At 47.0% G+C, this 14013-nt stretch overlaps 2 protein-coding genes across 2 annotated transcripts in view; both read left to right on the top strand.

Annotated features, from left to right (window-relative positions):
- LOC310680724 (uncharacterized protein) overlaps positions 1 to 14013 on the top strand; it is a 360376-nt gene that overhangs the window by 265192 nt on the left and 81171 nt on the right. The window lies entirely within an intron of this gene.
- LOC310680258 (uncharacterized protein) overlaps positions 1 to 14013 on the top strand; it is a 47123-nt gene that overhangs the window by 18482 nt on the left and 14628 nt on the right. The window contains exons 5-8 of the mRNA XM_083446635.1: positions 240 to 578; positions 1978 to 2292; positions 5242 to 5586; positions 7082 to 7224. Coding sequence (XP_083302761.1) covers positions 240 to 578; positions 1978 to 2292; positions 5242 to 5586; positions 7082 to 7224 — 1142 coding nt within the window. The remainder of the gene's footprint in view (positions 1 to 239; positions 579 to 1977; positions 2293 to 5241; positions 5587 to 7081; positions 7225 to 14013) is intronic.

Below are 14013 nucleotides of genomic sequence, written 5' to 3'. Positions count from 1 at the left end.
TGGAGGGGATGGAGTTCTCCAACCCCCGAGCTGTCTGAAAGCAGGCCTGTATGGGGAAGGTATTTTTTTATGTTTAATGTTTTATTATGTTTTTATATATGTTGGAAGCTGCCCAGAGTGTCTGGGGCAACCCAGTCAGTTGGGCGGGGTATAAATAGTAAAATCATTATTAAGGAATAGGAAGTCCCTGTTTTCATCAGAGAAATGTTGGAGATTACGTGCTACTCATTTTACTGCAGGTGCCAAAGGCCAAGATTTGGAAGTTCTGCAGCCCCCAGGACCCTTGTCTGTGTCAGCAGGAGAGACCCTCACTCTGACATGTACAATAAGTGGAACTGGTCCACCAGGAAGCATGAAATGGCACAAGGGGTCGGACAGAAAGCAGCCCATTTATAGTGAAAGAGGACCATATCCCTCCCGCGTGACCAGGGTTGTTCCTGGATCACAAACAGACTTCACCATCCGCATCAGCAACATCCGACCTGAGGATGCCGGGACCTATTACTGTGTCAAGTACAGGGCAGCAGCCCAAGAAACAGAATTTAAATCGGGAGCGGGCACTGAGGTTTCCGTGATTGGTAAGTATCCTTCAATTTTTCCTTGTTTCCGAGGAGGACTATCTGCCCCCCTCGCCCCAGAAGCTCCACGTTATGTGGAAAAGCAAAGGCATCGAATGAGGCTCGGACCTTTTTAAAAAGTGAAAAATAGCCTTGGTGGGCGGCATGTTTGAGTGAAGCAGTGATGAGAGGAGAAAGGGCACATCACTCCTTCCCTGCTGGGGGGTTTTCTGCACAAAAATCTATTTCCTTCCCCTTCCCCAAGGGTCCCAAAGCTGCTTTTCATTCTTTGAAAATCTACACTTATAAGCATCTGCATGCAACATAAATTTAACCGGTACAGAACCACAGCCCAATGGAGAGCCTGTTTGGGGGTGGGTGGGGGTGGAGATGACAACCTTTTTCATCCTAAGGACTCTATTCCCTACTGGTCAATTTCAAAGGGGCACATAATAATCATAATAATAATAATAATAATAATAATAATAATAATAATAATTTATTTATTTATTTATTTATTTATTTATTTATACCCCGCCCTTCCCGGTTCAAAAACCGGGCTCGGGGCAGCTAACAACAAATTTAAAACAGTTTAAAACAATTATAAAAGCAGCATAAAATACAGTATAAAAACATGAATAACAGTAAAGTTCAAAAATCAATTAGATAATCCCCAGTGCTAGCTGGCTGAATTGGTCATGCCAGTGGATGGGATAGAGTCAAAAAGTGGGAGAGTGACCAATGTGAAATTTTGCCAGGCCAGCAAATCAGGACCAATGAGGGCATGGCCTGGGAAGAAGGGGTGTGCCCTGAGGGAGTCCCAGGGCCCAGGTGGTCATGTTTCCCCTCTAGGAAGTCCTGCTCTCAGGACCCCTGCTCTCCGTGGGAATAAAGGCTCCACCCCCCAGCCTGGTCTGATTTCCTAATTGATCTGTGAATAATTTGGGCATTTGAGGGAAGAGGGAGAGGGGCAAAGAGCATCTCTCTCTGATGAAGCACAGTGGTGGCCGATGAAAGGACCTTTTTTACTATTGATAGAACCATTGTCACCCTGGACAGCTCAGTTGGTTGGAGCATGGTGCTGATAATGTCAAGGTTACAGGTTCACTTCCTAAAGGGGACAGCTCATATTCCTGCATTGCAGGGGGTTGGACTAGATGACCCTCGGGGTCCCTTCCAACTCTATGCCCACATCATTTTGTGGTCTTCTCTCTTTTTCTGCTTTTAGATGTGACAGACATTCTGTGTTGTGCCTCCTTCCCTCCCCACACCCAGGCAGCCATTTTGTGACTGGCGCCCGCAGCACACTCTCAAAATTCCAAATGTGCCCACTGGCCCAGAAAAGGATTTCCCTTGGGATTGGTGAAGGGTCCTATCCTGCAAGGGTCACCAGGTGATGTGTCGATGCTTCCCCCCACAGCCACGCCATCCCAGCCATCTATCGAGGGTCCCACGAGCAGAGTGTTATCTGGGACCTCGGCGACTTTCAGCTGCACGTCGGATGGATTCTCCCCCCGAGCCATCAAAGTCACTTGGCTGAAAGACAACACCAGGATCGGGTCCCCAGAGCCCACCGTTCTGCCAGAAGGAGACAGCATCTCCTACCAAGTGCTGAGCACCGCACAGGTGCCACTCACAAGAGACGATGTGAAGTCCCTGCTCATCTGCCAGATTGAACACGAGACCTTGCGGAGTCCCCTGCGGGAGTTTTTCAAACTTGGAGACATCCTACGAGGTACTGAGACTGGTGGGGGTCTGGCTGTGGGGTGGCGGATCATTGCAAGGAAGGGCAAGAAGCTGTGGGTCTTGGATGCCAGAGGGAACAAGAGATGAGCAGGTTGGTGCTCCAGGGTCCTTTGGGAGGAAGGGTAGAGTATAAATTCAATACATAAATCTATCTCCATTATGCATTCTCTAGCTTCCCAAGAGTATCTGGCTAGAGTCAGGTTGATCCAACAAGGTAACCCTTGTACAGTGGTACCTCGGGTTACATACGCTTCAGGTTACACACTCTGCTAACCTAGAAATAGTGCTTCAGGTTAAGAACTTTGCTTCAGGATAAGAACAGAAATCATGCTCTGGCGGCGCGGCAGCAGCAGGAGGCCCCATTAGCTAAAGTGGTGCTTCAGGTTAAGAACAGTTTCAGGTTAAGTACGGACCTCCGGAACGAATTAAGTACTTAACCCGAGGTACCACTGTACTCTGTAAGAATCAGGAACAGTCTGAACAGGTATGAAAATGGGACAGCATGAAGGCTCAGATCCAGCTTCTCATCTGGACTGTGTGGCTTGATTTGCTTTCGAGAAATTACTGAAACTATAGGAACTATGGAGTGAAAATTGAAATACGTGTGAGAAGGGCTGAGCAAGTGGAGGCTGGAATCTGATGGCTGTGTTTGCAAGGAAACTATAAGAGAAGGACAAAGGAAGGTGATAGCCAGACCTTGTTATTAGGAACTGTTATTAGGAACTGCCATATGTGGATATGCTTGTTTGCTTCCTCTTGCTTGTAAGTGTATAAATGTTTGTGCCGTTTTCATATCCTGTGTGCTAGCCCTCACTCCTTGATGGTTGTTGTGTCACACTGGCCTTGCAACACCTAAATAAATGTCCTGTTTTGCTGACCTCTGGAGTGTGGATTTCATTGGCTGTCCAAGCTGAATCCACAGGGTATTGAGTACTGAGCCACAATATTTCCCTGACACTTCTTGGTAAGACTGACAATTCATGCCTAATTAATTTCTGTAATTATAAACTGGTTCGTCTGGCTTGCCAATAACTCTTGCTTGATGCCAGTGAGTTGACTGGAGTGATTGGCCAAGAGACTTGGGGACCTCAGTGTACATTATTGGCAAAGAACATTCTCCATGTCTTCATTATGCACAGATGAACCTTTTCTCTAAAGTATAGGTGGGAATTTTGGGTCAAGTGACACATTACATGCAGGCGCCTTACTAGTCCCCTTGCTGGAGAAACTTCATTGGACGGGGGGGGACATGGGAAAAGTCTGTGGGAATGTTCAGGGTGGCAGGAGAGGATATATTTTTTATTAATATCCTTCCTAACTTGCATTAGCAAGTTCCTTTACTTAACAGAGTGCATTCCCCTTTACACAGCAGAAAACTTAAGAAACTCATGTGAGTTTTCCTGGTAAGACCCCTTGAATCTCTCCTAAAAGAATAAAGACACCACAGTCTTATTGATAAGCAATAAAAAGAAAGTTTAGTCACGATCAGGCAGAGCACAGTGTGATCCCTGAAGGCAAGCTTAAGGCTTAAAGTTCCAAACTTATACTAACAGGTTTACCCCATAAGGGAGATTTACCTAGTGACTGCAGACTAGCAGTCCAGCAGTTCATTCCAGGAAGTTCGCAGGATGAAAGGAAGATGGAAAAGGAGGAGAGTGGAAGCACGCCTTGGCCTTTTACCAGGTCTGGAAAGGTCACGCCCACCCACTAGTCACATGCAAGAGGAAGGATGCTCCAGGCCAGGAGGAACAGGAAGTTTCGACTGGCTGGACCAAACATTCCCTTGCATGTCCACTCTAGCAAAACAAGGAATGTTGTATTTGACTGCTCCCAGTGGATTACATCCCACAAAGTCAAGTGGCAGGGCAAGGGGTCAGGTGCTCCTTCTGCCTCCACTATGCTGCTGCTTCACTCAATTGCTCCTCACAAAGGACTAAGAAAAAAGAGCCACTGGTATGCATGTAGCATTCACTTTGGTCCGTAGATATTTTCATTGAAGGGAAATGCGATTCCTGCTACTAAGACAGAAGCCAAGGCTCAGGCAAACACCAATTCTGAAGGAGATTAGATGTTTGACTGATGCCTGCCCAGACTCCACTGTACACATGGACAGTAGCATCCAACCAAGACCACCTGATATTGATATCTTAATGGGCCTCCATAGATCACCCATTTGCCAACCTGGTATCTTCCAGACATTTTGAACTATAATTCCCATCTGCCCCAGCCAGCACAGCTCTTGATGTCTGTTAGGTACTGAGTTGAATAGGATCCAAAATGCAGCAGTCTGAGTGGTCCTAGAACAATAGGATTCAGAATGCAGCAGTCTGATTGGTCCTAAAACAATAGGGTCCAGAATGCAGCAGTCTGATTGGTCCACAGGAGCCACCCAATCCAGCTCCAGGTGGAAGTGAATCTGCAACCTGATTGGCCTACAGGAGAATCCTGGAATTAGCCAATCACGTGGGGCCCATTGTGTAAATAATGTCTATAAAGCAGACATTCTGGGGGAACTTCCATTCCTCCTCACCACTATGAGCTGAACAAAGAGCATGAAATCCACTCTCGACTCCAAGTATATTTCAATGTCCAAGACCTCTAGAGGCATGGGCATAGCCAAGGGGGGCAGGGAAAGGCAGCTGCCCCCTAAGTAAAAATCAATAAAAATATATAGCTAACTGAGGTTCTGCCCCCTAACAAAAATCCTGGCTACGCCCATGTCTAAGGGTCTTGATCTCAAGGAGGGGGTGAGGCCACATTTGCTTAAGCTGTGTAGCAGGCATGAGAAGCCCAAGCCTACATTTTTTCCAGCCTGCGCATAATCTTACATACCTCTGTCATGAGGAATGCAATTCCAGCGCACTTGAGATTCCAGGAGCTATTCCCACTCAGGAACAGCATGGTCCTCATTCTGATTTCTTTGCTTTTGTCCACACAGTTCCACCCAGAGTGAAGCTGGAAGCCAACCCAGCCAACCCCGTCCCACTGAACAAATCGGTGACCTTCAGCTGCAGCGCGGAAGGGTTTTACCCAGAAGACACAACCTTGGCCTTGACTCTGAATGGCAGCCAGAGTGAAACAGGAACGGCTGAGCCCATGGCCCAGAATGGGGATGGGACATTCACCCTCAGGAGCTCCCTGAAGCTGAATGCCACGAAAGAAAGGAACCAGTCTGCATTTACTTGCCTGGTTACGCAAAATTCTCAGCCTGTAGTGACTGAAACGTCCGTGCTGAACATCAGGGTGCTGACTGAAGGAAGTGAAAGCGTCAGTATGGAGCCAGGTAAATGTGGGTCCTGACACCATATTTTCGTGGTTTTTGGCCCCCATCCCTCAATCCATGTTTGCTTTTTTGTCAACACGTATGTCTGTCTGTGTGCTGGTCTTCTTATCTTCAGACCACTAAAGGTGAGGATCTACAGCTCATCGGAAGAGCAACCATGTTCCATGCAGTAAAGTAAAGGGACCCCTGACCGTTAGGTCCAGTCGTGACCGACTCTGGGGTTGCGGCGCTCATCTCGCTTTATTGGCCAAGGGAGCCGGCGTACAGCTTCTGGGTCACTTGGCCAGCATGACTAAGCCGCTTCTGGCAAACCAGAGCAGCACACAGAAACACTGTTTACCTTCCCACAGGAGCAGTACCTATTTATCTACTTGCACTTTGATGTGCTTTCAAACTGCTAGGTTGGCAGGAGCTGGGACAGAGCAATGGGAGCTTACCCTGTCGCCGGTATTCGAACCACCAACCTTCTGATCAACAAGTCCTAGGCTCCGTGGTTTAAACCACAGCGCCACCCGTGTCCCTTTGTTCCATGCAGTAGTTCCCAGGAAAAAGGCTTCTGCCCGAGACCCTGGAGAGGCCCTGCTAGTTAGTGTAGACCAGATATGGGAGCTGCTTGGTCCTCCAGAACATGCTGAACTACAGCTCCCATCAGCCCCTGCAAACATGACTAATGGTGGGGGGTGATGGGAGTTGAAATTCAGCCATGTTTGGAGGCCAAAGCTGCTTCCTGCTTGGTATAGATCAAAGGATCCCTACATAGTGCTCTGTGGTTTGCCCACCTTGATGCCCAATAAGACTCACTTGCCTCTTCTCATTTTGGAAGGGGATCCTGAGCACCACCTGTTTTCTTTTGTGAAATGCATTGGGGTTCTTTTGTTGCCTGCAGCGCACATTCTTAGCTTTCCAAATCTGGCCTCGGAATCAAAAACATTTGGGGTTCCCCTGGTGGAATTGGTTTCCAAGAAACTTTATGAGGGCCACATGCCATTGGCGGGAGGGGCCTGAGGCAAATGTTTGTGGAGCAACAAATTAGCCTTTCTAAAATATACTACTTTCTCTGCACATTCGCATACCCAACTCTAACCCCCATCCAGGAAAGCAGGAGCCATTATCAGAGTTCAAGGCGACAGTTTGATGCTGGCACCAGTTCAGTGCATTTCTGGATTGATCTGAAGCAGATGGGTCAATCCAGGGCAGTTCAGACCAATCTGGGGCTCAAAACACTCTCTAAGAAAGCCAGACAGCCTGCCACCAAAGTCTTGCAGAATGACACCATATAAGGAGAACACCAGAAAGTGGGGAGCTGGATTGATAGCTCGGGCGTCCAGTTCTGGGCTAGCATCCCACGCAACACTCTCCAATCACAGTGAAGTGTTAAAATCAGCAGCTTGCTTTTTACTGCCTTTCTATTGTAAGTTGTCTGAAGATTACCTTGCCAGCGTCTTCGGACAGACTCTTGTGCTTGGTGTTAAATCTCCTGTTTTCTCCCTTGCAGGTCCTTTTCAGCTGTCCCCCTTCGGTCTCTGTATCGGACTTATTGTGGCCAGCAAACTCCTTGTTGTTGCTCCTTTCCTCTTATACCTCTTCCTCAAAAAAGGACATGGCAAGGGGAACCTGAGAAACACACCTCTGAGCACCTAGGGACAGGAGCCGGTGGACAGAGTAACCTAGAAATTATCTACCTTTCAAGTTGGTGACCCTAAGCCAGGCTTCCTCAAACTACAGTTCCCATCATCCCTGACCACTGGTCCTTCTAGCTAGGGATCATGGGAGTTGTAGGCCAAAAACACTTGGAAGGCCAAGTTTGAGGAAGCCTGCCCTAAGCCCTAAGCAGCTGGAATACCTAGGAGATTGTCTTACTGCTTACAGTGGTGCCCTGCAAGACGAATGCCTCGCAAGACGGAAAACCCGCTAGACGAAAGGGTTTTCCGTTTTGGAGGTGCTTCGCAAAACGAATTTGCTATGGGCTTGCTTCGCAAGACGAAAATGTCTTGCGATTCCTGGTTTTTTTTTCCACCTCCCAGCCTTTTCCCCAAGCCCCTAAGCCGCTTAACAGCTGTTCGCTAAGCCGCTGAACAGCTGATCTAAGCCGCTTATCAGCTGATCTAAGCCGCTAATAGCCTTTTAGCAGCTAATCCACTAATCCCTTAAGTCTTTAATAGCCGCTAATAGCCTTTTAGCAGCTAATCCGCTAATCCCTTAAGCCTTTAATAGCCGCTAATAGCCGCTAAACCGCTAATAGCGCTAATCCGCTAATAGGGTTGCTTCGCAAGACGAAAAAAACCGCAAGACGAAGAGACTCGCGGAACGGATTCTTTTCGTCTTGCGAGGCACCACTGTATATCTCTTATATCCCAGTCTGTCATTTTCCTCTGCCAGAGAGGAATTCCTGCAAATACCATCTCATGAGGTCCATTTTGTGCAACATGGGAACAGTGCCATCTTCCTTTTGAAACTCCCTCCCTAGTGCCTTTCCCAGTCCCGTTGAATGCATTCTTTTTTCAACAAGCCTTTTCCCTGGAGAGTTTTACCCTGCTCTGTATGTCCATTGGGTTAGAAATTGTTTTCAAGTATATTTTTCATCATTATTATTTTTTAAACATTCTTAACTGTTCTTTCCCAGCACTTCAGAACGTGGTTTCAGAGCAACAGAATTTCAGAACCTGTTGCTAGAGCAACAGAAATTATTCATGCCTAATCAACTGTACTAACTTTGTTCCTGGAGAAACCACCATGTGAACCTAGCTATTCTCTTACAGCATAATATGATAGCAAGAAGCAAATAAAAAGAATTGTTTGTTATACAAATTGGTGTTAACGTTTGGGACTGATCTCTCATTTACTGGTGTGTTTGCAAACATCATGAAGTTCCACCATACGAGTTCTTTGTCACACTCTCTTTGATCAGGATACTAGGCGAGCAACCAAGAGGATCAAGGGTCTGGAAACCAAGCCTGATGAGGAGCGGTTGAAGGAGTGGAGTATGTTCAGCCAGGAAAAGAAAAGACTGAGAGGAGATGGGATAGCCAACTTCAAATATCTGACTCCCAGCAGCTGGCTGGGGCTGATGGATGTCATACTTGGAGGGCACCAGGTTAGTGAGCCATGGCCTGGTGAGAGACTACAGGGACCCTGCGACTGCCATCTAAAGCCCTTCTCTGTGTGTCCCCCTCTGTGGGAGTGCCAGAAGGGGGTAACAGGAGAACTGTCCTTTTCAGTGGTACCTCAGAGATGCAAGGAGGCTCAGATGGCACCCTCTTTATCTTTAGGTATCAGGAAGAGGAGGAAAAGTCTGCATGTCTGCAGTGTTGCAGCTATTGAGACAATAAGGTCAGAAAAGCAGCATTTGGGCAGACCAGGGCATCTTCTCCGTGGAGGTGAGCTGCTGATCCCAGCAGGCAAAAGAGACCACGGTTGTGTTGCTCTTCACAGTTTCCAAAGTTGGCATGAAGTGTTAGGAACTGGCAGGCTTTCTTTTGTCTTTTCTTTTAATTTAATTTTTATTTTATTAACATATAAAACACATACATATACATTTGCACAATGTTGTTGTTGTTTAGTCGTTTAGTCACGTCCGACTCTTCGTGACCCCCTGGACCAGAGCACGCCAGGCACTCCTGTCTTCCACTGCCTCCCGCAGTTTGGTCAGACTCATGTTTGTAGCTTCGAGAACACTGTCCAACTATCTCGTCCTCTGTCATCCCCTTCTCCTTGTGCCCTCCATCTTTCCCAACATCAGGGTCTTTTCCAGGGAGTCTTCTCTTCTCATGAGGTGGCCAAAGTATTGGAGCCTCAGCTTCAGGATCTGTCCTTCCAGTGAGCACTCAGGGCTGATTTCCTTAAGAGTGGAGAGGTTTGATCTTCTTGCAGTCCATGGGACTCTCAAGAGTCTCCTCCAGCACCATAATTCAAAAGCATCAATTCTTCAGCGATCAGCCTTCTTTATGGTCCAACTCTCACTTCCATACATCACTTCTGGGAAAACTGTAGCTTTAACTAGACGGACCTTTGTCGGCAAGGTGATGTCTCTACATTTGCACAATACACACACACAACACACGACCTAATTTTCATAACATAAAACATACCTACATTACTCTATATAATACCTACCTGTACTATACATATCAACATACCTACACACCTGCCCCACACGGACACCCACCAAGTGACTTGACTTCCAGCCGTTCTTGTTACACTATTTTACTTTTCCAACTAGCTTAAACGCATTTCATTATTTCTTTAATCTCTTCTTTTATCTTAACTTTACTCTCCTTTCACTCTAATTATTTTCTGGATTCACGCAGTATCTGTCAGAAATTCGACTTTTTCCACATAAAATTGGCCTTAAAAATAGCCCACTCCTTATTCACTTTTTGAATAAGGAGATATGGTACAAAATGGTACAAGAACTGACAGGCCTTCTTATCTGATTTCTCCTATCCTCTATGCACAGATTCTACTTACGTGTGTTATTCTTAATTGCCATGCTAGCGCAGGGGTTGCCAGAGCGATATCTGTGGGTGCCAATGTGCCCGCCAGTAAAATCACAGAATTGTACAGTTGGAAGGGACCCCAAAGGTCAATCTAGTCCAGCCCCCTGCAATACAGGAATCTTAGCTAAAGCATCCCTGACAGACATCCACCCAACCTCTGCTTAGAAACCTCCAAGGAAGGAGAGTCCAACCACATCCCAGGGAGACCGCTCCACTGTCAATCAGCTCTTACGATCAGAAAGAATATACCTATTGTTTCGTCGGAATCGCCTTTCTTGTAACTTGAACCCTTTGGCTTGGTTTCCACACTCTGGAGCAGCAGGAAAGAAGCTATGTGACAGCTCTTCAGATATCTGACGATGGCTCACAGTCTCCTCTTCTCCAATTTGTTCCTTCAAATCACGACCCATATTTGGCCAAGATATCGAGGCTGTGACAATGTCAGTCACAGATATGAGTGTCTATATGCAGCGTGGAGAAACGAGCTTCATCAGCCCCAACCCCTCGGCCTGCTGGGTGCACACGGCTCATGCAATGCCCCTGAGCATAATAATAATATTATAATAATTCATTATTTATACCCCACCCATCTGGCTGGTCTTCCGCAGCCACTCTGGGTGGCTTCCAACAAAATATTAAAATACAGTAATGCATCAAACATTAAAAGCTTCCCTAAACAGGGCTGCCTTCAGATGTCTTCTAAAAGTCTGGTAGTTGTTGTTCTCTTTGAGATCTGGTGGGAGGGCGTTCCACAGGGTGGGGGCCACCACCGAGAAGGCCCTCTGCATGGTTCCCTGTAACTTGGCTTCTCACAGTGAGGGAACCACCAGAAGGCACTCAGTGCTGGACCTCAGTGTCCAGGCAGAATGATGGGGGTGGAGACGCTCCTTCAGGTATACTGGACCCAGGCCGTATATACATTGTGTGTGTGTGTGTGTGAAATAAACTTGTGGATTATGGGTTGAATCAAATACACTGCTGTGTAAATTGTGTTAGCGCAAGGATTCATGACTTGCATAATAATAATAATAATAATAATAATAATAATAATTTATTTATATTCCACCCTCCCCAGCCAAAGCCGAGCTCAGAGCGGCTAAGAACAAGTAAAAATAGCACAGTATACATAAAATCACACAGTCAATTAAGTAAAATACATTCTAAAATCAATTCAGAATCAAATTAATGGCAACCATTGGGCTAGAGTTCTATGAGGATTACCGAAGGAGAGAGGGGGTCAGACTGTGCCTTGGCCAAAGGCCTGGTGGAACAGCTCTGTCTTGCAGGCCCTGCGGAAAGATGTCAAGTCCCGCAGGGCCCTAGTCTCTTGTGACAGAGCGTTCCACCAGATCGGGTCCACAGCCGAAAAAGCCCTGGCTCTGGTCAAGGCCAGCCTAACCTCCCTGTGGCCCGGGACCTCCACGATGTTTTTGTTTGAAGACCGTAAGTTCCTCTGTGGGACATACCAGGAGAGGCGGTCTCATAGGTACGAGGGTCCTAGGCCGTATAGGGCTTTAAAGGTTAAAACCAGCACCCTAAACCTGATTCTGTACTCCACTGGGAGCCAGTGCAGCTGGTATAGCACTGGGTGAATGTGATCCTGTGGCAAGGACCCTGTAAGGAGCCTCGCCGTGCCATTCTGCACCCGCTGGATGAACACCCCCCCCCCCCCATTTTTGCTGCTGTGCACCATCTAGATAAGATTTGGAGAGGGTGTGGGGCACACATGGGGTGGGAAGAGAGGGGAGAAATCTGCTGCACAAGCATAAACCCTACTGCTAATGGAACGGGTGCATTTCATGAAATTCCTAAGCAGCCTACATCTCAACAAAAATCAACATTTATTACATAAAGACACCAGACTGAATACAACCGCAGCTGCTAATAATAAGAGTCCATATTTTAAGTTGGATAATTAAGCAATACATCTCTCTGCACAAATGCACCCGAGTACTTAAGTAAAATAAACAAGAGAGAATGATATTAGAAAAATAAATACATCAGGTTAAGCGTTGGAGTACAACGTTTTATATATATACCTCATAAATATTGCAAAACACCCTCACATGTAAAGATACAGTTCAGGAGCCCTGCTGTCTTCCCCAAACACACTTCGCACCAACCATATTGCTTTATCAACTTCAATAAAACACTTGAACACTCAGCAACTAATCTTTCTTCTTTGGTCTTCCATAAACACGATTTTAAAATACATCACTACTGGGAAAAGCATAGCGTTAACTGTATGGACCTTTGTCGGCAAGGTGATGTCTCTGCTTTTTAAGAGGCTGTCTAGGTTTGTCATTGCTTTTCTCCCAAGAAGCAGGCGTCTTTTAATTTTGTAATTTCCAGTATCCCTGCCAAGAAAATTCCATTGTCTTCTTTAGTGGGTCATAAAATAATAGAATCGTAGAGTTGGAAGGGACCTGAGGATCATCTAGTCCAACCCCCTGCAATGCAGGAATATGCAGCTGCTGAGGAGATTTCACCCCTCCCATACCCAAGAATCTCCTGAGCAGTCTGCTGATTTTGCAGAGAGGAGGAGGCGTGTTCTGATATCTACATATTCTGCTCCAGCACCACACTCAGTGAGTGAGTCGGTCAGTGAGAGAGTCGGTCAGAGAGTCGAGTCGGTCAGTGAGAGAGAGAGTCAGTAAGTGAGTGAGTCAGTCAGTCAGGGAGAGAAAAAGACTGAGTGTTATCTCTGTGTAGATAAGGTCGCTGCAGAAAGCAGCTGTAACACTCAGTGCACTCCAGCATCTCCATTTGTATATAGTTTGTATAGTACAGTAGCTGTTAGTGAATAAAAGAAGATATTCTTCAGCACTGTCGTCCGAGTGATTTATGCTCTGCTATACTCTGCTGTGGGACGCGGGTGGCGCTGTGGGTTAAAGCCTCAGTGCCTAGGGCTTGCCGATCGAAAGGTCGGCGGTTCGAATCCCCGCGGCGGGGTGCGCTCCCGTTGTTCGGTCCCAGCGCCTGCCAACCTAGCAGTTCGAAAGCACTCCCAGGTGCAAGTAGATAAATAGGGACCGCTTACTAGCGGGAAGGTAAACGGTGTTTCCGTGTGCGGCTCTGGCTCGCCAGAGCAGCGATGTCACGCTGGCCACGTGACCCGGAAGTGTCTTCGGACAGCGCTGGCCCCCGGCCTCTTGAGTGAGATGGGCGCACAACCCTAGAGTCTGTCAAGACTGGCCCGTACGGGCAGGGGTACCTTTACCTTTACACTCTGCTGTACAATGACTGTCTTCTTGTTAGAAGTGAGTTCAGTGCTCACAGCTCTGAGTTGTGAGTCCACAGCACTTAGACCTGTTCCTGTAAGGAAGGTGGTCTCTGGAAGTGCTACCCAACTCGCCTAGCCCAGTCGGGGCTGAAGTGGATGAGTCCAGTTGGTGGCACTGGCTCAAGGGCGATGCTGAAAGCTGCCCCATACGGGGATCGAACCTGTGACCTTGGCGTTATCAGCACCATGCTCTGTCCAACTGAGCTATCCAGGTTGTACAAACCACTCTTCTGAATAATGTTGTCTGTAGGGTAGAGGGCACTGGGCATGAGCTTACGGAACCAAAGGGGTGTTGGCTTGAAAAGGTTTGGGAAACGTTGGTATAAAAGGCCATCAATGCAACCTGTTGATATAACTGTACAGTATATTACAGCAATAGCTCATGAGAACACACCCAAAAGGAAATCATCACGTAACCTGTGTGAAACAGACTCACGCTGTAGCAAAACAACACTCAATGTTCAGCGGGCTTGTGCCACTTTCTAAATCTGGGTAATTGCTTTCTGCGTTGCAGCTTCCATTGAACAATAAACCCCACTTGGGGAAGTTCTGCTGGTTAAATAACTGCTTCTTAAGCAACTGTGCATGATTCACATCAGATAATACCCTTCTGGAAAAGGGCACAGCAGAGACCGCTGGTCATGTTAT

The sequence above is a fragment of the Podarcis tiliguerta genome (genome assembly GCF_965153285.1).
Source record: "Podarcis tiliguerta genome assembly, chromosome: 6".
Classification (NCBI taxonomy): domain Eukaryota; kingdom Metazoa; phylum Chordata; class Lepidosauria; order Squamata; family Lacertidae; genus Podarcis; species Podarcis tiliguerta.
Note: the sequence above shows the minus strand (reverse complement) of the source record. Positions and strands in the feature narration are given on the sequence as shown.